The 23031-nt window shown below is 40.9% G+C and overlaps 1 protein-coding gene across 1 annotated transcript in view; it reads right to left on the bottom strand.

Moving 5' to 3' along the window:
• Positions 1-19558, bottom strand: part of LOC128684748 (glutamate [NMDA] receptor subunit 1) — a 38391-nt gene extending 18833 nt beyond the window's left edge. Inside the window, exons 1-4 of the mRNA XM_070104339.1 lie at positions 19442-19558; positions 9752-9908; positions 8359-8481; positions 7449-7578 (exon numbers count right to left, since the gene is read on the bottom strand). Of these exons, the coding sequence (XP_069960440.1) occupies positions 7449-7578; positions 8359-8481; positions 9752-9908; positions 19442-19449 (418 nt within the window). The 5' untranslated portion in view covers positions 19450-19558. The remainder of the gene's footprint in view (positions 1-7448; positions 7579-8358; positions 8482-9751; positions 9909-19441) is intronic.
• Between the last annotated feature and the right edge of the window lie 3473 nt (positions 19559-23031).

The raw sequence follows: 23031 nt of genomic DNA, 5'->3' as shown, positions 1-23031 counted from the left end.
AGCTCAGGAAAAGTGTACTGTTCAGCATGCAAGCTATTTTCTACCAAAGAAAATACCTTCACACAGTGGTTCAATGACTGGAAAAATTCCAAGCGTTTCGAGGAACATGAAAACAGCACCACTCACAGGAGCTGCATTTTAGCCAGTGTATTTCGTGCACAGAAAAAAGGCTTATTGGATTCTCATTTGGAAAATCAAACTGAAAAAGAGCGCACTTATTGGAGAAAAGTTCTAGAAAGAGTTGTTGCTGTTGTAAAATTCTTAGCTCTAAGAGGACTTGCTTTCCGTGGAGAAAATGAGGTTTTTGGTTCGGAAAACAATGGCAATTTCCTAGGGATCATAGAACTGTTAGCACAATTCGATCCATTCTTAGCAAATCATGTGTCACGCCTTGGGAATGCAGGAAGAGGCACTGTATCTTACATGTCATCTACTATATGCAATGAATTTATTGAACTGATGACTAAGAAGGTCCTCAATAACATCATAGCAGCTGTGAAAACTGCAAAATACTTTGCAATAAGTGTAGATTCAACACCAGATATTTCACATACAGATCAATTGACATTCATTGTTCGCTTTGTCGACTCCAGTGGTAAGCCTGTAGAGCGCTTTATAAAATTCATTCCTCTTTCAGGCCATGATGGAGAAACAATGATGAATGTAGTACTGGATACTCTGCTTGAACATGATCTCTCTATTATGGATTGCCGTGGCCAGAGCTACGACAATGCAAGTAACATGTCGGGTAAATATAATGGATTGCAAGCCCATATCAAGCAAATCAACCCACTTGCTGAATATGTGCCCTGCTCAGCACATTCTCTTAATCTTGTTGGGTCATGTGCTGCGGAGTGTTGTGTCGCTGCAGTTTCATTTTTTGGACTTTTACAAGCACTCTTTAACTTTTTCTCTGCTTCAACGCATCGGTGGAGTATACTCAAGTCAACCATTCATGGAGATGTCATCAAATCATTATCAACAACAAGGTGGTCAGCGCAGCATGATGCAACATGTTTTGAAAGACAGCTTTGCTGAAATACGTTCTGCTTTGATCCAAATAGCAGAGGATGAAGACCAGACAGCAACTACAAGAAGCGAAGCAGCCAGCTTAGCATCAAAATTGGAAGATTTTGAATTGGCCTTACTCTGTGTGCTTTGGGACTGTATACTGGAACGGTTAAATGCCACGAACAAGACACTTCAGAAAATTGAAATTGAAATGGCTACTTGTGCTAACCTCTATGCAGGCTTAGTGGAATTTGTAAGCTCACTTCGCAATGATGAAGCTTTTGAAATGTTTGAAGAGAAAGCTAAACTGCTGGTGAAAGACTACAGTTACCGGGCTGATCATCAGCGGTCAAGGAAGAGGAAACGCAATTTTGAAGAGCCAGACAATGAAATTGTGTTGCTACCAAGGCAGAAATGTAAGACAGCTACATACTTCGTCATTCTGGATTCACTGATTACAGAATTGGTGAAAAGAAAAGAAATCTACCAGAATCTCAATGACAAGTTTGGATTTCTGTTCAAAATTACTACTATGCCAGATGCAGAATTGAGAGAAGCTGCATTAAAGTTGCAACAACACCTTTCAGCAGATGTTCAGGACACATTTGTTGAAGAAATAGTTCATTTTTCTGGGTATATGAATCAGATTAAAGCTCCACCTGAAAAATGTGCGCCCTCAGCTGCTTTGAAACATTTAAGAAATGCAGGTATCTCAGAAACCTTCCCTAATGTTGACATAGTGTATCGCCTTTACCTAACACTCCAGCTACTAACTGTGAAGGAGAACGTTCATTTTCTGTTTTGAAAAGAGTGAAAAACCAGCTCCGTTCAACAATGAGCCAAGACAAATTGTGTACCCTAGCCTTGTTGACCATTGAGTCTGATCTAACAAGAAATATTGATTTTCAGAATATAATTTATGATTTTGCCAATATGAAATCCAGAAAAAAGTTTATTTAAGAAGTGCCTGTGAATATAAACAATTCTTTACTTTCTTGAGTTTATATAATTTTATTATTGTTGAAAATTTTTGATTTTCCGAAACTATAGTGCCTAATAGGTGTTTAATGTGTCTATATGGGTCAAAAATGTATTTGAAAATAGAGTAGAACCAAGAGTTCCCTTTGCGCATGCGCGGATGTGCGGGGGAGAGGCGGGCGGGTTTGTTTTGAAGGTGGTGAGGAGGCTGGAAAGCATGGAACCACGAAATTGGCATTCACAGCGGCCTAAAGATTAATATAGGCCTCATTTCATAATAGGAAGTGTCGTAACTGTTCCTGGTGGAGAGTGAGGGAACGTGATTTACGGGACCACGGTAATAAAGTGGAAAAAGGAGTGAATAAGGGTAGGACCGGGTGACTGGTGCGTCACTATGGACTGTGTCCTGGGAAAAATTACCCTTGGTTTGATCATCACTCATCGGTCTCAGATCTTAATGGAGTGATCTCTAATGTGTATAATAATTATGAGAGGTTAAATCGTCTTGTGAATAGTAATGTAATTAGTGATAATAACATTGAGTTAAGAGAATGCGTGAAGTGAAATAAGTCGTTTTGCTCCGAGTGAACACGTTAGACCTCGTTGTTCCCGAGACGAGGAAAGTGAAGCTCCTTGAGTCACGACTTTTAAAGCGGGACAAACCAACGGATACCTCGTCCTGCTGGAATGAGAACCGTGTCGGTGTAGCAGGACATCGAAAATGAGACGGTGAATGGAGGAAATAAGGAGTGTTAATCACCCACAGTTAAGTAACCCTTCTAGTTATAACAAACTTATGCTGGCCAGTTGTGTTATGTTGTAATTAGATAGGTTACGAGTGATCCAGCTACATCAAGTGACCACCAGAGAACATCTGGTAAGTGGTGGGATTATGTACAAATGTTTTCCTTGATGGATGTATCCAGGTGTATCCTACCCCCCCCCCCTTCATTCAGCTAAACTAATATAATCTATACAGTCCACAATTAATTAGTAGCACCGTACTTGTGGGTGCTATCCAATCCATACTGGTCTCGGATAGATATGGATAAGATTGTGAGGTCGAGGGGACCACTTGCCGCGACCAGGGGTGGTTAAGTTTTCTCACATGTCTACACGGGGTGACTACGGTAAACAATATGATTGTCTCCCAATGAGATTACTGGTATGTATATAATGTTGAGGTACATACAGGTAAGCACCCTAGAAAATTTTCCATATCTGCCCGCTGGTCCTTCGTGAACCGGATGCAATCAGTGAAAAAATTAATTGAATTAATTACTTAATAATTAAGTGACTGATTGAAGGAAGTGGATGTAGGGTGCACAAGTTTAATCGATCGTGTGATGGATGATAATTAGCCCAATAAATTGCTAGCACATGTGTGGCTAGGATTTATACAAGAGTAAAGTGCAAGAATTACTCTTATAAGGCGCCTACTTAAGTTGTATAATCAGTGATTAATAATTCTCTAACCATGACTGGATCTAATGGAATTAATGTGGCTGACAAGTCCGTGAATTTTAGAGTAATGAAAGCATCATTACAGGCTATTAAAAGCCATGTGACGAAGGCATTTGATTTAGTGAATCAAAGAACCGTGAACCCTAATGAATTAAAGTTATATTTAGATGCTTTAGAGAGTAGATTTGATTGGTACAAATTGTGGTTTAAAGACTGTGAAAGAGATCTGCTAGAGAATTGTGCAGATGGAATGGAAATGAATGTTTTAATTAATCAACATTACGAATTGGAAGAAAAACTGTCTTGTAAAAGTAAGGCTTTGAATAAATTAAAGGGTGTAAGCCAGGCAGTTGATCAACCTATTAATGCAAAGGGTGGGTTTGCCAAAACCTCCATAGTACGGTCTGGAGGAAATCAGACTAGGTCGGCAGGAATTAATTGTTCAATTGCAGACCAGTCAGCCAAACAGTTCTAAGGATATAACACATAATGACTCTGAAGTATCTGTCAAGTCTCAAAAGGGAAAAATAATCCCAGTGGTAATAATCATAGTTAAGAGTTAAATAGGCACATATCAAGTGACAGGAATCAGTAATAGTGGTTCCTCACATCAAGGTAAGAGGAATAAGTACCTCAGTAAAGGTAACCCAGTTAATAAGAGGTCAGGCAAGGAAAAGAGAGACTGTCTCTTCTGCCAGGGTACTCATTTCACTAAAAATTGTAATGCCTGTAATTCATGGGATATTAAAGTGGAAAGAATGAAAGAACTTGACAGATTTATCAGATGTCTAGACAATCATAATGTAAAGGATTGTCATACCAAATTGAACAGTTGCTATCAATGCAACAAGGGAAGGCACCATACAGTTATGTGCAGGGTTGTATGTGATTCTTATAATAATGGTGACAATAATGATAAGGTTAATAACCCTGACACTACAGTGACTGATGTAAAGGTTGCAGCTAATGGCAATAATGATGGCCTAGCTGAGGTAGCCTTGCCGGCGTTGGATGTAAAAATTCAGGATAAAGGGCATAAATCCAAAACCATGCGGCGTCACTCTCCTCAACACTGGTAAGGGCCATGTAATATATGGCAAACTACCGCCTAGTAATAATGACTAGAGGAAGTAGTGAATACAGTCATGGTGTCTTACTCATAAAAGGTCAACCCAGTACAAGTATTCTTCTATCGAGAATGATGTTGAACCAGTCTAATTTGTGGGAGCTGGACAGCATAGGGATTAATATAAATGAGGAAAGTCCAAATGATTCCTTTACTCAGGAACAATACCTGAAGGATGTTAAATGTGAATCTGGACATTACTGGGTGCGACTTCCGTGGAAGCTTGACCGTCCAGAATTACCTACTAATTATAGGATGGCGTATGGACAGTTAAAGGGCCCAGCTCTGCGAACTGAGCAAGACACCAAAATTGTTGACTGCTTATAATGATATAATTAATAAACAGTTAAATAATAAATTGTTCTTACTTCAGGCGACGATAAATGCACATCTTAAGTGCACAGGTGGTCCACTGAGCGAAGTAATTGGGTAAATAATCTTATGTGGACAATTTCCGTGTGTGACGTCAACTGAAGAGGAACTAATGAGGATATGTTTACCTGGAGTTTACCTGGAGAGAGTTCCGGGGGTCAACGCCCCCGCGGCCCGGTCTGAGACCAGGCCTCCTGGGGTTAATGAAATAATGCAGTAAGGTGCTGGGACTGACTTGGGACACTGAGAGAGACTTGTTATTGTTAACGTCTCATAATTCCAGTATGCCCAATAAATTAATCCAGGGAGCATAGGCTTATGCCCCTGAGAGAATGGAACACTAATTAGTCCATTTTGAGGGATCAATAAATATAGATGGCCATGGAGTTGGTGCCTATATGCAGTAATGTGCTGGGGCTGACTTGGGATACTGAGAGAGACTTGTTATTGTTAAAGTCTCATAATTCCAGTATGCCCAATAAATTAATCCAGGGAGCATAGGCTTATGCCCCTGAGAGAATGGAACACTAATTAGTCCATTTTGAGGGTTCAATAAATATGGATGGCCATGGAGTTGGTGCCTATGTGCAGTAATGTGCTGGGGCTGACTTGGGATACTGAGAGAGACTTGTTATTGTTAAAGTCTCATAATTCCAGTATGCCCAATAAATTAATCCAGGGAGCATAGGCTTATGCCCCTGAGAGAATGGAACACTAATTAGTCCATTTTGAGGGTTCAATAAATATGGATGGCCATGGAGTTGGTGCCTATATGCAGTAATGTGCTGGGGCTGACTTGGGATACTGAGAGAGACTTGTTATTGTTAAAGTCTCATAATTCCAGTATGCCCAATAAATTAATCCAGGGAGCATAGGCTTATGCCCCTGAGAGAATGGAACACTAATTAGTCCATTTTGAGGGTTCAATAAATATGGATGGCCATGGAGTTGGTGCCTATATGCAGTAATGTGCTGGGGCTGACTTGGGATACTGAGAGAGACTTGTTATTGTTAAAGTCTCATAATTCCAGTATGCCCAATAAATTAATCCAGGGAGCATAGGCTTATGCCCCTGAGAGAATGGAACACTAATTAGTCCATTTTGAGGGTTCAATAAATATGGATGGCCATGGAGGCTTGAGTGTGCTTTGGATAGAGCCCTACCTGAGGAGTTAACAGGTGGAAAGAATTAATGGGTGATTATGTAAATATCAATGTTGGAGTTCCCAAGCCAGGTGGCCAGTGAAGATGGGAAAATTGTGCTCCACATTATGTAAGTCGTCTAGCAACGACCTCCGCCCGGCCGCAGTGTGGAAAATTTTTGATTTTCCGAAACTATAGTGCCTAATAGGTGTTTAATGTGTCTATATGGGTCAAAAATGTATTTGAAAATAGAGTAGAACCAAGAGTTCCCTTTGCGCATGCGCGGATGTGCAGGGGAGAGGTGGGCGGGTTTGTTTTGAAGGTGGTGAGGAGGCTGGAAAGTATGGAACCACGAAATTGGCATTCACGGCGACCTAAAGATTAATATAGGCCTCATTTCATAATAGGAAGTGTCGTAACTGTTCCTGGTGGAGAGTGAGGGAACGTGATTTACGGGACCACGGTAATAAAGTGGAAAAAGGAGTGAATAAGGGTAGGACCGGGTGACTGGCGCGTCACTATGGACTGTGTCCTGGGAAAAATTACCCTTGGTTTGATCATCACTCATCGGTCTCAGATCTTAATGGAGTGATCTCTAATGTGTATAATAATTATGAGAGGTTAAATCGTCTTGTGAATAGTAATGTAATTAGTGATAATAACATTGAGTTAAGAGAATGCGTGAAGTGAAATAAGTCGTTTTGCTCCGAGTGAACACGTTAGACCTCGTTGTTCCCGAGACGAGGAAAGTGAAGCTCCTTGAGTCACGACTTTTAAAGCGGGACAAACCAACGGATACCTCGTCCTGCTGGAATGAGAACCGTGTCGGTGTAGCAGGACATCGAAAATGAGACGGTGAATGGAGGAAATAAGGAGTATCAATCACCCACAGTTAAGTAACCCTTCTAGTTATAACAAACTTATGCTGGCCAGTTGTGTTATGTTGTAATTAGATAGGTTATGAGTGATCCAGCTACATCAAGTGACCACCAGAGAACATCTGGTAAGTGGTGGGATTATGTACAAATGTTTTCCTTGATGGATGTATCCAGGTGTATCCTACCCCCCCCCCCTTCATTCAGCTAAACTAATATAATCTATACAGTCCACAATTAATTAGTAGCACCGTACTTGTGGGTGCTATCCAATCCATACTGGTCTCGGATAGATATGGATAAGATTGTGAGGTCGAGGGGACCACTTGCCGCGACCAGGGGTGGTTAAGTTTTCTCACATGTCTACACGGGGTGACTACGGTAAACAATATGATTGTCTCCCAATGAGATTACTGGTATGTATATAATGTTGAGGTACATACAGGTAAGCACCCTAGAAAATTTTCCATAATTATGCTTGTTGGAGAAAGCAGAGTCTCTGGAGTGTGTAGAGATGACAGGTATATGATAGAAGCCACATGTGTACGATACTGCAGCTGTGGTCACTGATTCACCTGTGGGAGGCCTCCCAACCACCACACCATATACCTGTTATTGTCACGTAATATTCTTCAATTCTTCTGTAATAATAACAACTGTGAATAGAAAGGTAATGAGAGTTATAAAGTTGTGGTGTAGAGTCAGGAGACGCGGAGGCCACTACTTAACTGGTTAATTGGATTTAAAGCCTATTGACTACAAGCTGGTCATTAATACTACATTTCACATGTGCACCACCCTTTGTAACTAGTTCAGCTATCATAACTTTGGGGTCCAGTCCCTGGACCCATTATGTACCTCTGTAATCTTATGACTACCGCCCACACCATGGGTATGACGTGCATAATAAAGATATTAAACTAATTAAACTAAGTGTTGCACATACGTCTTTTTGGTTTTCCTAGGTAATTTAGACAATATAAGACAATTGTACTTATCTGTACATGTGCCTAAATAAACTTAGTAACTTGTCTGTACTGTTGACCATCACTGGCATGATGGTGACTGTACGAGGCGTCTTTTAAGAGGTCATATCAAAGACCGATGGAAATGAGTCACTTCGTCTGACTTTTTTGGGGATATCGTAGGTAATTTACACATATGTTACTCTGTACCTAAATAAACTTATTTACTACTAGCCTGAGAGGCGCTGAGGTAGTTTCCCACAGTGTGTGTGGGAGATAATGATATATGTAGTGCTAGAGGGCTTCTTTTCTTATTTTTGTGAGCACTGCTGATATTCTCCTGTGTGACTCCCTCTCCTCCCGTAATATCTCCCGTTTTCTTCTAATGAATGTGTTTTAACAGACATTAGACAACAGTACTAACTGTTTTAGAGATGAGCTTCTGGCAGACCTGCAGGGCGGCTGTGATGGGGCTGCCACGCAGGACGGTAGACACGTCGTACAGCGTCGTCTGGTCTGCCACAGACACTCCATCAAAATTGATTTTCTGAAGAAAATTTTTGATGTAGTTTAATTAATGTATCAGTTGCAAGGAAATGTATAGTAACAATGATTGTATAATTGTAACGATAATTAATAATACATCTTAAAATGAAAAGTAAGCAAAAACGTTGTATATTAAACAAAGAAAGTTTTATTCTCCTATATGCGAGTTATTTGTGTATTGCTACAGTCATGGTATTGTGCCTGTTTATTCTTTAAAGGAAGGCGATAAAGAGTGGTCGTCACGGAAGAGATGTGAGGATGGAGAAGTGTTACAAGCGGGGTGCCGCAAGGATCAGTATTAGGACCAGAACTATTTATCGTTTATGTGAATGACATTCCAGATGGTACTGAGTTAAAAGTGTTCCTGTTTGTGGATGTAAAACTGATGAGAAGAATACAAGCAGACAAGGACAGGGAAAAGGTTGCAAATGGATCTAAACAAACTACAAAATTGGTCAGATAATGGTTGCTTGAATTCGACCCCAGCAAATGCAAGGTTACGAATCTTGGGTAAGAGGACAGAAGACTGGACACAGTGTAGTCTCGAGGAACATATTCTGCAGACTTCCCTCAAAGAAAATGACCTAGGAATGAGCGTAGTGCCTGGCATTTCATCAGGGTTCACACCATTCCAACATATGCTAGGCCCATTTTGGAGTATGCAGCTCCAGTATGTAATCCACTCCTGAGAAAGCAGATCAGGAAATGGAGAAAGTGCAGACTGGCTCCTGAACATGAGCTATGAGGAGAGCCCAATAGAACTGAATCTAACGACATTGGAGGCTATAGAAGAAGCAAGGGAGATATGATAACAACACACTAAAGGGAACTGATAGGGTAGACAGAGACAGGCTGTTTGAGACGATAAACGGGAATTCGGGGATAGCTAAAGTTAAAGACACAGGTGAGTCACAGGGATGTCAGGAAGTATTTCCTCAGTCTCAGGGTGGTCGGAAAGTGAAATGACCTCGGTGAAGAAGCGGTGGATGCAGGCTCCGTACATAACTTTAAGAGGAAGTACGATAGGGCCCACGAGGCTAAAGGGGAATGCTTGTAGCAAGCGGCAACTTGAGAGGCGGAGCCTAAAGCATCGACCACTGCATCCACATATAGGCGAGTACATTGCTTGATTTTAGTATATTTGATCTAATTCGATTAAAGTGATTAACATAGCTAATATGGGGCGTTAACTGACTGTTGAGGGTGGACTGAAGTTATGACTGGACAGAAATGATGAGTCAACACAGAGACGAGGAGGGAGAGAGACGTACCCTGAGAGCCTTGGTGAAGTGTTGCTGTGTGTGATTGTTGTGTAACACACCACCTATGTGGAACCTTCTTGAAGGAGGCATCTTGCCCTTCCTCGACCCTTCCACCATCAACAACACCCCCACCATCACCACCACCCCTGACAATCGCCTGCCCCAACTGCAAGAGAAAAGTTGAGATTATCACCTGAACACAGGAATGTGCGCATTAGTGTTTCAGCACTCGGCTAGCCCTACTCACCTGGCTGTTTTCACATATTAGCTAGCAATCACCTGGCTGTACAGATTTAGTATTCGCCTTATTCATCTAACTGTAGCTGTGAAGGCAGATTCGTAGTTCCTAAGCCCTTTTTTTATCACTGACCGTATTTTGCTGAGGATCTACAGCACCTGGTTCCTCAGGCCTCCTGCACACCTTTGTTCCGGACATTCACTCTCCTACCCTTCCCGAGAACGATCCTGACGTCTCTACAAAGTCTCATTTTTAGTTTCCGTTATTGTCATCCCTTCATTATCATGTGGGGGCGTTACATGTGTGGGTCAGACAGTCCTAACTGACTTTGTTGATGCAGCTTGAGGGGTTTTCTTGTGTCATTAACTCGCATGAAAAAGTTATTCAGAATAAATCCACTCGGAGCCATTGTAGCCGCATTCAAGTTTATGCTCGTGTAAGTTTATTTAGGTACAGGTACACATAATACTATTATATATGGTAATATGTATGTAAATTAACTAGGATAACTCCCCAAAAGAGTCACAGTGACTTATTTCCATTGAGGTCCTTGTATAAGATCACTGATTACAGCATTCTTTTTTTTTTTTTTGCCATTGTTTCGTCCATACCAGATTCATGAAAGTGATTGCCATAGGTGGTTCCCTGAGCTTGGATGATCAAAATTAGTAAAGCTTTTTGTGTGGTAACTCGTTGACTGCCTTCGAGAATTCCAGCTTTAGAACATCAGTTGTAAAGCCCCAGAAGTTAGTGGGGTTTACCTGGAGAGGGTTTCGGGGGCCAACGCCCCCGTGGCCCGGTCTGAGACCAGGCCTCATGGTGGATCAGGGTCTGATCAACCAAGCTGTTACTGCTTGCCGCACGCAAGCTGACGTACGAACCACAGCCAGGTTGGTCAGGTACTGACTTTAGGCGCCTGTCCAGTGCATTCTTGAAGACAGCCAGGGGTCTACTGGTAATCCCCCGTATGTATGCTGGGAGGCAATTGAACAGTCTTGGGCCCCGGACACTTATTGTGTTGTCTCTCAGTGAATTCGTGGCGCTCCTGCTTTTCATCGGGAGAATGTTGGATCTCCTGCCGAGTCTTTTGCTTTTATATGGAGTGATTTTCGTGTGCAGGTTTGGTATCAATCCCTCCAGGACCTTCCAAGTGTATATTATCATGTATCTTTCTCGCCTGCGTTCGAGGGAATACAGATCAAGGACCTTCAACCGTTCCCAGTAGTTTAGGTACCTTATCGCACTTATGTGTACCGTGAAAGTTATTTGCACACTCTCCAGGTCTGCAATGTCGCCAGCCTTGAAGGGGGCCGTTAGCGTACAGCAGTATTCCAGCCTAGAGAGCACAAGCGATTTGAAGAGAATCATCATGGGCTTGGCGTCCCTAGTTTTGAAGGTTCTCATTATCCATCCTATCATTTTCCTAGAGGATGAGGTGTTGCAGCCCAGCCACCGTGGAGAGAAGACGTCGTCGTTCCCGCTCTTCAGCTGAGCAACTCTGAACACTGTTGCTCGAGAATTTACTTGGGTTATCCTGAGTAGTTCTTCACCAGAGCTGAGAGGAGACTTGCTTGCAGTCACTTCGAGCCCCATCCCATCAAGAGGGTAAGGCGGTGACTTGCTTGCTTGTTCACCCCTCTCATCCCCATCCCCCCATCCTTCCCCATCCTCCCCTCACCCATACATCAACACTGGCCCACACACTTAACACACTACATACATTGCTATCCTTCTGACTGTCCTATCTTCTTATTTTTCGGCAACTTCGCTTTGGCGAGTTAACACAAGGCATTTTGACCATCTGGTAGCCCGTGTGGTTTTTTAAAATCCAGCCGATCTTTGCCTTGGGCCCTTTCCCCTCACTACTCGAGGGTAGGCTATCTTAGGGGCTGACCTTCATAAGTCAGCTGAAATAGGATGTTAGGCTAACATTAAGGAAAGATACCTTTTTGTTAAGCAACTCCTCTGCCAGATGCACCTTCCCAGGCATCATGGCGAGGATTCGTGTAAGATTACGCATTGATGGAAATCAAATGTCCATGAAAGACATTCTCAAATGTATTTGCTCTAACTCAACTGTTGCTCCAGTGGATGTTTTTCAAACCCACGCTGGAGCAGTACTTCTCCTCTCTTCGGAAGAAGAGTTACTTCAACTCCTAAAGCATGATGTCTTGGATAAACTGAAGACTTCTGGTGTTATCCCAGTTGCACCTGACAGCTATCAAGCTCAGAGGACTGTGTTTGTGGCCAGAATCAACAGTTTTATGAAACACAGCACTGTTAATGAAATTGTTGATAACATTAATGCCGAGAATTCTGACCTTAGGGCTGTAGAAGCACACAAATTCTCGAATCACAACAACAATAAGGTAACTTTAAAATTAATACTCGAGACACCTGAGGAGGCCAAACTTGTGTGTCAAAATGGCTTCAAATGTTTCAGTACCAGATGCACATCTGACCAAATTTCTATGGAACGTTTTGTCAGTGTGACACAATGTTTCAAGTGTTATGCCTTTGGTCATAACAACAACAAATGCAGTACACAAGGGCAAATTTGTAGCATTTGCTCTGGCCAACATTCCTATCGTGATTGTACCAATAAAAATTCACCTAAATGTGTCCTCTGTAATGGAAAACATCATGCTGTTTCTGCTATTTGTCCTGAAAGAAAAAAGGAAATGCAGAAAATTCTTGACGCCAAGAAACTATCCACTTCTAAGAAGACCACTCCCCAGGCACCGCCAACCATGTCCCAAACTTCCTTCCCAGCTCTGCCTGGATCAAGTGGGACTCCTCAGGTCTCTACCAATGGTTCCAATGTTTGGAATTCTGCCCCTCTTGGAGCGCCCCAATCTAACCCTCACTTACAACAGACACAACAACAAGGTTCAGTCGCATCTCATGTGTCTCAGGTATCCACAGACGGGGATATAACGAGAGCACAACTAATGTACTTGGTGGCCAAAGACACAGCAGGTGGTGATATTCAACTCTGCTCTCGTGTTTTAAATGATCTGTTAAATGGCTAATGGGATCACTCCCATCATTATCCCTGAAAATGTGAAGGCCATTATGACCCAGCCTTCTCATAACAAGAAGTATGTACCATACTCTACATCTAAAAATAAGCCTAAGTCATCCCTGGCCCAGGGATCGCCCTCCTCGCAAACCCAGGTTGTCAACTCCTCTCAACCCGATAAGTCAACACCTGAACATAACAATGCCCCAGAAAGTGGTGCCTACTCTCCCGCTATTGTAGCTGATCCTGTTGAACAGGAACTTTCCCAAGGTAACTCACCTTGCCTATCTAATATTCACTTGGAGCCTACACAGTCTCCCATTAACTCTCACGAGCCTCTGCTTCCTGAAACTGAGAATAGCATACCTCAGTTTTATGATGATGACTCTAACGACTCTACGACGATTCTAATGAGTCGGTTAATATTACTGCCTCTAGTGAAGATGATGGCATTTTTAATACACAAGCATCCACGCAAAAGTTCCCTCCTCCCCTTGACGAGTCCAGCAGGGATAGTGTAGATACAACACATAACATTACTTGCAGGCGTTCAGAACGCAGTGTACGAGCGAAGAATAAGCAATAATGGGGATTACAATTTTCCAACTTAATGTTCAACATTTCTTTAATAACCGTTACCTTCTTGAGGTTGAACTACATAACTACAATCCCGATGTTATACTTTTGAACGAGACAGCTGCAAGAGTTGATCAACATATTAAATTACGTGGATACTGTACTGTTGAGAAATCGAGAGGACAGTTTAGTGGTGTAGCCATCTTGGTTAAATTAGGATATACATTTAAAAATATTCATGTGGATGAAGATAACATTCTTGCAATAGAACTAACAACGTCGCATGGACAACTAGTAATAGGAACTGGATATTTTCCCCCGAGACAGCCATATATAGAGTCAATTCCTCTACATAGGATATTAAGCAGAAATATTCCAACAATTCTAGCTGGAGATTTTAATGCTCATCACCCTGCCCTCTTTAACTGTGGAGCTGGTATTCCACTGGGTGACTTAAAAGGAAAACAACTCTTTAATATCATGACAGCTAGAAACTTGTCATTTCAAGGCCCATTCTTCAAATCGTACATTGGACCTCATCCAGGAACACCAGATATTGTACTGACAAACAGAGACTGTGACATCTTTCACTGTCGTATATCTCCTGGTGGAAATGTAGGATCTGACCATATCCCTGTTATAATACAACTACAAACTTCTCCATTTAGAATACCTGTAACTCCTAAACCCAATCTTAACACCCTAGGATTTGACCCCTTCAGGGCATATCTGGGTGAAGATGAAATTGTGTCTTTGGAAAATCTACCTTCCAGTGCAATTGATGATGCAATCAGGTCCCTGCACAATCGAATAATTGAAGCTACCAATGCAACTTGCCAATTAGCTTCCACAAAGATATACCAACAATATAAACCTACTAGAGAAATTAGAGACACTTTAAGAAATTATCAAGCAGAATGTCGAAGGCATCTTCAAACGCGACAACCACCAGCAGCTACACTGCACCGATTAAGGCACGAATTAATTAACATGATTAGTCAACACAAACGAGACATATGGAAATTTCTAGTTCTTCAAGCTAATCAATATAAACGTGAACCAGCAAAATTTTGGAGTAAGATCCGACAACTTTTAGGGGCAAAGCACAAGGCTCCTAACTACCTAGTTCATACCTTCACTGATGAGGATGATGAAGATGTTGAAATTAAACTTGACGATCCACAGGACCAGGCTAATTTGATGGGTGATGTATGGGAGAAAATTCTCTCTCACAATAACAGTCGTCAATTTAATAATAATCATTATCAGTTAGTAAATGAATGGAGAGATGAGAACTTGGATGATCTACAACCACTACCTACCATCGATACTTCAACTCTTGAAGATACCCACCCGCTTACTAGACCTATTACATTACTAGAGATAAGTCAGGTTATTGGAAGAATGAGAAATAGAGCCCCTGGCCTCTCTGGAATAACAATGAAACAAATAAAGTACCTACCTAGAAATTGCAAACAGTCCTTGGTAAATATCTTTAATGCCATCTTGGCCTCAGGACATTTTCCAGTTGTTTTTAAGACTGCTAGAATGATCTTTCTTGCTAAGCCCAATAAAGACATCCACCAACCTGGGAACTATAGACCTATATCTTTACTTGAAGTCACTGGAAAAGTTCTTGAGAAAGTCATTTCCAACAGATTGAATTACTATATGGAGTTTAATCACTTGTTTACTGAAAAACAATTTGGCTTTAGAACACATAGAGGTACCAATCATGCAATAAATGTTATTTTTGACACTGTAGCAAGTCTAAAACAGCAGGGCAATCTTGCCTTAATTGCCACCAGAGATGTTCATAAAGCTTTTGATAGCTTATGGCATGATGGCCTTATATACAAACTCATTGACCTACCAGACCATAACTGGACTTTTCTCAGAGTAATTTATAATTTCTTAACTCAAAGAAAAATCATTCCCACCTTTCATGGCAAGTCGACAGAACCTTTTATACCGACGGCTGGTGTCCCACAAGGTTCTTGTCTCAGTCCACTTCTGTTTAACATTTATGTGAATGACCTTCCTCAACCAGAGTTTAATGACACAATTGTGACACAGTTTGCAGATGATGTTATTCATGTCGTCTCATCAACTCCAGTAACAGGAAAATACAAGTATGAGAGAGTCATAGAAAAAATGAATATTGAACTTCGTCGAACATCTAATTGGGAGAAGAAATGGAGAATTACGACTAATCCTGACAAGGTCCTTGTTAGCACGATAGGATGTTTTGCATCAACCATTGAAGATAAAGGGGGTATCTCCATCAGAGGTACACCTGTAGCCATTAGAAACCCTAACAAGATCTTGGGATATGAAATAGACAGGCTGCTCCACTCAACATCTCATGTAACTAAAAAGATCAACACAGCCAAAGCCGGTCTTAGCAGACTCTTTCGATTCAATCAAGCCCCTCAACATGTCAAAAAACATCTGTATAAAATGATAATAAGACCTATACTTGAATACCCTTGTGTCCCAATGTCATTAACAACAAAGACCAACATGCTACGGTTACAAAGGGTCCAGAATAGAGCTCTTCGCTTTATTACCGATACCAGGAGGAGAGACAGAGTTAAAATGGCAGATTTACACACACAACAAGATATTACTGCCATAAATGTACGCCTTGACACCCTAAAAAAGAAACAACTTTATACAATGCAAGAACTATACATGCCAGATAGAGAACATCCTATACAAGTGATAAATACCACCGATTACACCATCAATACTCCACCTCACAGGACTCAAAGAATGACTCTCCCACAGAGGGTTCGTCGTTTTATTCATAAAGATGATTACCCTCGACCCATGATTTTGAGCAACTTACCTGACGAAGAAGATTGGATACCACCAGAACCCTTCTATGTATACTGAGAAAATCATCGCCCCCAATTAGGGAGACATCTTAAATAACTTTCTAATGTAAAATTATGCTATTGACTATTGTTGGACACCACCATTAAGAAGCTATTGTCACGAGCTCATAAACTGGCCAGAAAATATTGCCTTTCCTGTCGTATAAATATCCGTTGTGCAATCGCGAAAAAAAAAAAAAAAAAAAAAAAAAAAAAAAAAAAAAAAAAAAAAAAAAAAAAAAAAAAAAAAAAAAAAAAAAAAAAAAAAAAAAAAAAAAAAAGCAATTGCAACTTGTATAATTACAACCAATTCAGAGTCATGTACTTATATACCTATTATATCTATGTGACTCTGATGGGTTAGTATTATACTCCTTAAAAAATATCTTATCAATTCAAATACACTTTTTAAATTACACCAAAGTGGTTGGGCCACTTACCTTTTATATCCTACCTCTCACCCCCCTCCAACCCTTTTCCAATATTTCCATCCTTACCCATCCTTCTTCCTTACCCATCTTACCAAAGCTCTGGTCATTAGAAGCGAATGGGAGCGAGTACTGTGCCTTCTGGAACTGTTTTTTTTTACCGTGGCTGCCTGGGACTGTTTCAGAAAATGTGACCAGAGCTTTAAAAATATATTTTCATGTCAGTTTTGTATGTTTTTTTGGCGATTGTGTGCACTGTTATATGGCTGATCATTGGTACTCTCAAAATTCTCTGGAAGAGCTTGCAGATATGACAGGCTAAGCTTATTAAAAAGTGGTTATCTGTTGCTTTTGTGATGCCTTTCATGGAGACTGTGCTGACGCTTGCCGAGTTACATTTTTGGGGCAGTTTCTATCAGTGCAAGGATTTTATTTTTCATATCAGTCCGCAACAATTGCATATTTTTTAATTTTAAATTGACTTTTTTAACCAACACTACGAACAAAGACTTCATTGCAACCTTCATATTATATACTAAATTTCAGGGAACTTTTTACTGGCCAGGCGATGTACACCAAACTAACATATATAAGAATGCCAAGAGAAAATACAAATTCAAATTCAAATTCAAATTCAAAGTTTATTCTCTATAAGGATTACAATGCTGAGTTTACAGAATTTGGTTATTGTGTGGTTTACATGTAGTAAAATAATAATTACAGTGTACCACTAGAGCACCTAGCATGGCTAGGCATTTCGGACAGACTTATATTAAATCTTAAGTTTAAAATATTACAAGATTATGAGGTAAGTTGGTATTATGGCTAAGTGACTAAATACTAGTTGTGAGTTTAGCAATGTGAATGCTTTTGTTTTGGCACTATACATAGTTTCAGTATTGGAGTATCACAGGCCAACTTATGACGCATTTAGACTTCTATACCTATACACAACATATGTCTGACTAATTCTTAAATATGCGGCGTCGGTGTGTAGCTCACACCTAAATACACAAACTAGAGTATTTCGGTCGCTCTGCGATCCGAGGGAGGTATCCCCTCACTCACCTGTGGACTAGCTGGGTGAGTGAGGACTCTCGGCTAGGTAGTCCACGACCGTGGCTGTCCAGGTGGATGTTATTACTGGGCGCAGGTTTCTGCGTGTCCTCCCCAGTAGTAACTTCTACCTGATCTTGTGTTATTGTCATGTCCTTGTGTTGTCATATCCTTGTGTTGTTGTCATGTCCATATACTGTAGTATTAATATTCTAAAAAGAAAATACATAACCCCAGCTTCTTGTACCTCAAGGATACGATAAAGGAATGGAACGGATTGCCAGAATATATCAAAGCTAGTCCTAGCATGAGCTTAACTAATTAAGGAAGAGAACTAAAAGGTTCCTAATGAATGACGATACAGTAAGGGAGGAGAGTGATTTCTTGTAGCTACCATTAGTGTACATATTATTGTAAGGTGATCCTCTATTTAACGTTCATGTAAATAACTCAGTTCACTTGATTTCTACTGCACCTCACCCCTCAAGGAAGGTTCCTTGATGTTGGTGAGGGGCTCTTGATTTAGGGAATTGGATCTGTGCTCGTTCCCCGAATTAAGCCTGAATGCCTTCCACATTTCCCCCCCCCCCCCAGGCGCTGTATAATCCTCCGGGTTTAGCGCTTCCCCCTTGATTATAATAATAATAATAATACTGCACCTCCTTTTACTGTAACTGATTTTCACTCAGTTGAATTACACAGCTCTCTTAATTTTTAATATTATAATCATGACTGGTTTCTACAGTATCTTACAGCTAGGCTTTAGATAATAAGATATTACAAGGACCCCTATGGAAGTAAGTCACTTCGTCTGACTTAATAACCAAGGTGGGTAATTTACCCATATCACTATGTATGATAATTGTAGCCACCTGAGTTCGTGTAGCTGTACTAGTGTACCTCTATCTAAATAAATTTACACTACACAGCGACATAATAATAATAATAATAATAATAATAATAATAATAATAATATTTTTATTTCTACAAGTACAAGGTATACAGGTCTAGCTGACATCAATGACATACTACTATATAGAAAGCCGCTTGTTATGCTGAGCATTTCGTGCAAATTAGGTCAATTCTGTCCCAGGATGCGACCCACACCAGTCGACTAACACCCAGGTACCCATTTTAAACTGATGGGTGAACAGGGACATGGACAGCAGGTGTCTTATAGAAATACATCCCTAATGCTTTCCAGCCATACCGGAGGAGATTCGAACTCCGGACCTCAGTGTGTGAGCTGAGTGCACTTGCGATCGAGTTACATACGAACGTAACACAACGTTTCTGAACATCTAAGAACAGAGCGCGGGACTTGAGAGAGTAAAACGCGACTGTGTACAGAAACTAAGCATAACACAGCATTCCTCGGCTGAAAACTCCATATACAACTCAGCACAAAACACCGATATTTCAAAAACTTGAGCTCAGCGGCTCGAAATTACAAGGTCCTCCCCACAGCGCAGTGTCACTAAATAAAGCTCAACACAGCACCTGAACATGTTGCAGTGGTGGCACTGTTTTTATAAGTGAGAGCAGACAAGTCCTGGGCGAGGCCTTCTTGCACTGGCTCTGTAATAAGGCGTGTAGTGAGGCACCCAGGGCATGATGCCAAGCCTCTCTCCACCCTCACTCCTCCATACCCATATCTGGCTAACACACGTATTTGTTTCCCTCGCCAATAAACCTGTCAATCACACCTCTCTAGTTTCCAGGTAAATAATTACTAACGGGGAAATAACCACAGAATTATTACTAAAAATTGTGTGCGCACGTGTATGCACACCTATGTGGTTACAGGGGTCGAGTCTCAGCTCCTGGTGTACTCACCTGTGTAGTTGAATAATAATAATATATTTCTACAAGTATATGTACAAGGTATACAGACCTAGCTGACATCAATGACATACTTCTATATAGAAAGTCGCTTGTTATGCTGAGCATTTCGGGCAAATTAGATGTTTTGTCCCAGGATGCAACCCGCACCATTCGACTAACACTCAGGTACCCATTTTTACTGATGGATAAACATGGACAACCGGTATAAGGAAACACACCCAATGTTTCCACCCTTTACCGTGAATCGAACCCAGACCCCTCACTGTGTGAAGCTACAGCTTTCGCCACCAGACCACAGCTCCTGTCCCCACCCGTCGTCAATACTTTGTCCATCACGTATTTTGTTTTTAATTCTCAATGGTTGTATCACATACCACGTCCTCTTTTGATACATTCCGTTCATCAATCACTCTATGAAGAAATTTTTTATTCCTCCCACTTCACTTTTTACCCCTGACTTTACATCTGTGGTCTCGTGTTATCCGTTGCTGGTACAAAGAATCTTATTGATCTACTTAAACCACAATGGATATCAACTACTCTTCAATGAAAAACAAACATTTTTCTCATTGTTTATTATAAGATGTGCAAAGTAGGAAAACACATTATTACACAGTGTCTGATAACATTCCTAGTCTCTCACGGGTACAATATCACTTGTACAAATCAGTGGCAATGTAAAGATCACTTGGTTAATTATCATGCATAAACTAAGCAAGACATTGAAACTAATCATTAATGTTACCGTCATAATTGCTAATTCAACCATTCTAAGTTGCTGTTACAAAACAGTGTTTTGCATTTTAATTTTTTTTAACAAGTCGGTCGTCTCCCACCGAGGCAGGGTGACCCAAAAAGAAAAATCCCCAAAAAGAAAATACTTTCATCATTCAACACTTTCACCTCACTCACACAATCACTGTTTTTGCAGAGGTGCTCAGAATACAACAGTTTAGAAGCATAAACGTATAAAGATACACAACACATCCCACCAAACTACCAATATCCCAAACCCCTCCTTTAAAGTGCAGGCATTGTACTTCGCATTTCCAGGACTCAAGTCCGGCTTTATAAAAATAACCGGTTTCCCTGAATCCCTTCACTAAATATTACCCTGCTCACACTCCAACAGCTCGTCTGGTCCCAAATACCATTCGTTTCCATTCACTCCCATCTAACATGCTCATGCACGCTTGCTTGCTGGAAGTCCAAGCCCCTCGCCCACAAAACTTCCTTTACTCCCTCCCTCCAACTTTTTCGAGGACGACCCCTACCCCGCCTTCCTTCCCCTACAGATTTATGTACTCTCCATGTCATTCTACTTTGATCCATTCTCTCTAAATGACCAAACCACCTCAACAACCCCTCTTCAGCCCTCTAATACTTTTATTAACTCCACACCTTCTCCTAATTCCCACACCCCGAATTTTCTGCATAATATTTACACCACACATTACCCTTAGACAGGACATCTCCACTGCCTCCAACTGCCTCCTCCCTGCAGCATTTACAACCCAAGCTTCACACCCATATAAGAGTGTTGGTACTACTATACTTTCATACATTCCCTTCTTTGCCTCCATAGATAACGTTTTTTGTCTCCACATATACCTCAACGCACCACTTGCCTTTTTTCCTTCATCAATTCTATGATTAACCTCATTCTTCATAAATCCATCTGCCGACACGTCAACTCCCAAGTATCTGAAAACATTCACTTCTTCCATACTCCTCCTCCCCAATTTGATATCCAATTTTTCTTTAAATTTTATACCCTCATTACCTTTCTCTTTTCTATGTTCACTTTCAACTTTTTACCTTTACACACACTCCCAAACTCGTCCACTAACCTTTGCAATTTTTCTTTAGAATCTCCCATAAGCACAGTATCATCAGCAAAAAGCAACTGTGTCAATTCCCATTTTGTATTTGATTCCCCATAATTTAATCCCACCCCTCTCCTGAACACCCTAGCATTTACTTCTTTTACAACCCCATCTATAAATATATTAAACAACCATGGTGACATTACACATCCCTGTCTAAGACCTACTTTTACCCTACTTTTTCCCTTTTCCAGGTAAGTTGTAAAAAGTGTTAAAATTTTCGATGATGGGAGTGAGGCAAAGGTTAAGTTACAGTTGTGTGCAACTTTGCTGTTGATAATTAATGTGTTTATATACAACGCTGGACACAAATAAATTCTATTATTATTTTTATATTCAAGGAGAAGTGCTAAGCCCACTGGGGTCATACAGCACCTGGAGAAATGGGAAGTAATGAGGCTTGAGCCGAGAAAGAGGAGGATAGGTATAATGCCTCACATCGAGACTCCCTCATCGTAATCAAGGAACCTCCCTGAGTTAACGTTAAAGTTAGTGTCTGAAAGTAGTGTGGTGGTAATACATGACGACTTACTACAAGAATCAACACAGTTGAAGTTTGCAAGTGACACTTAGTGCTGTTGAAAGATGCTTCAGAGGTGTTTGAAAGGGTGTGTACAGAGCGTAAGCTTTAAGTTAATGCAGAATTAAGCAAAGTGATGAGAACAAGTATAGGAAATGAAAGTTTAGAAAACAGAATTATATGTGTGGAAGAAGAGAATATATCCTGATATTGAACAGTATGTACTTGAAGTGGATGTATCAGTGCATGTGCCTGAGAGATACTTTAAATCAAAGAACAGGCGAGAAAAGAAAGTTGTAAAAGTGTTAGAAATTTGTCAACGAATGCAAAAATAGCAATGCATCAGAGAATCACAATGCAAACATTTTATGTGTGTGAAACATTATTATTATTATAATCTAAAAGAAGCGCTAAACCCCAAGGGCTATACAGCGCTGCAGGGCAGGAAGGAAGCGGGGGTATCAGGTGGCAAAAGGGAGAGGGATAATTAGTAGGTTACGGAGAACAGCGGGGTAGTGGATAGTGCAGGGGTAGAGGGTAGCAAGAGATTGAGGTAGAAAGCGCTGAGGGGAGTGCCAAAGGTATCATCATCAGAGTTTGTGGAGTAAGTCAGCTGTTGTGAAGAAGTCAATGAGAGAGTTAGGATTACAGGAAGGTCCATCAGCATGAAGGGAAGGTAAAGAGAGAGTAGTAGAGCGGAGACGACGTTAGAGGTAAATTCTGTGTGCTCGTTGATAGAGGGGGCAGTAACAGAATGTGGCTAACCGATACTGGAACCTGACACATCTCACAGAGAGGAACAGGGTGCCTCTTCATGAGATACCCACGAGTAAGACGAG

This window comes from Cherax quadricarinatus, chromosome 5, assembly GCF_038502225.1.
Source record: "Cherax quadricarinatus isolate ZL_2023a chromosome 5, ASM3850222v1, whole genome shotgun sequence".
NCBI lineage: Eukaryota > Metazoa > Arthropoda > Malacostraca > Decapoda > Parastacidae > Cherax > Cherax quadricarinatus.
Note: the sequence above shows the minus strand (reverse complement) of the source record. Positions and strands in the feature narration are given on the sequence as shown.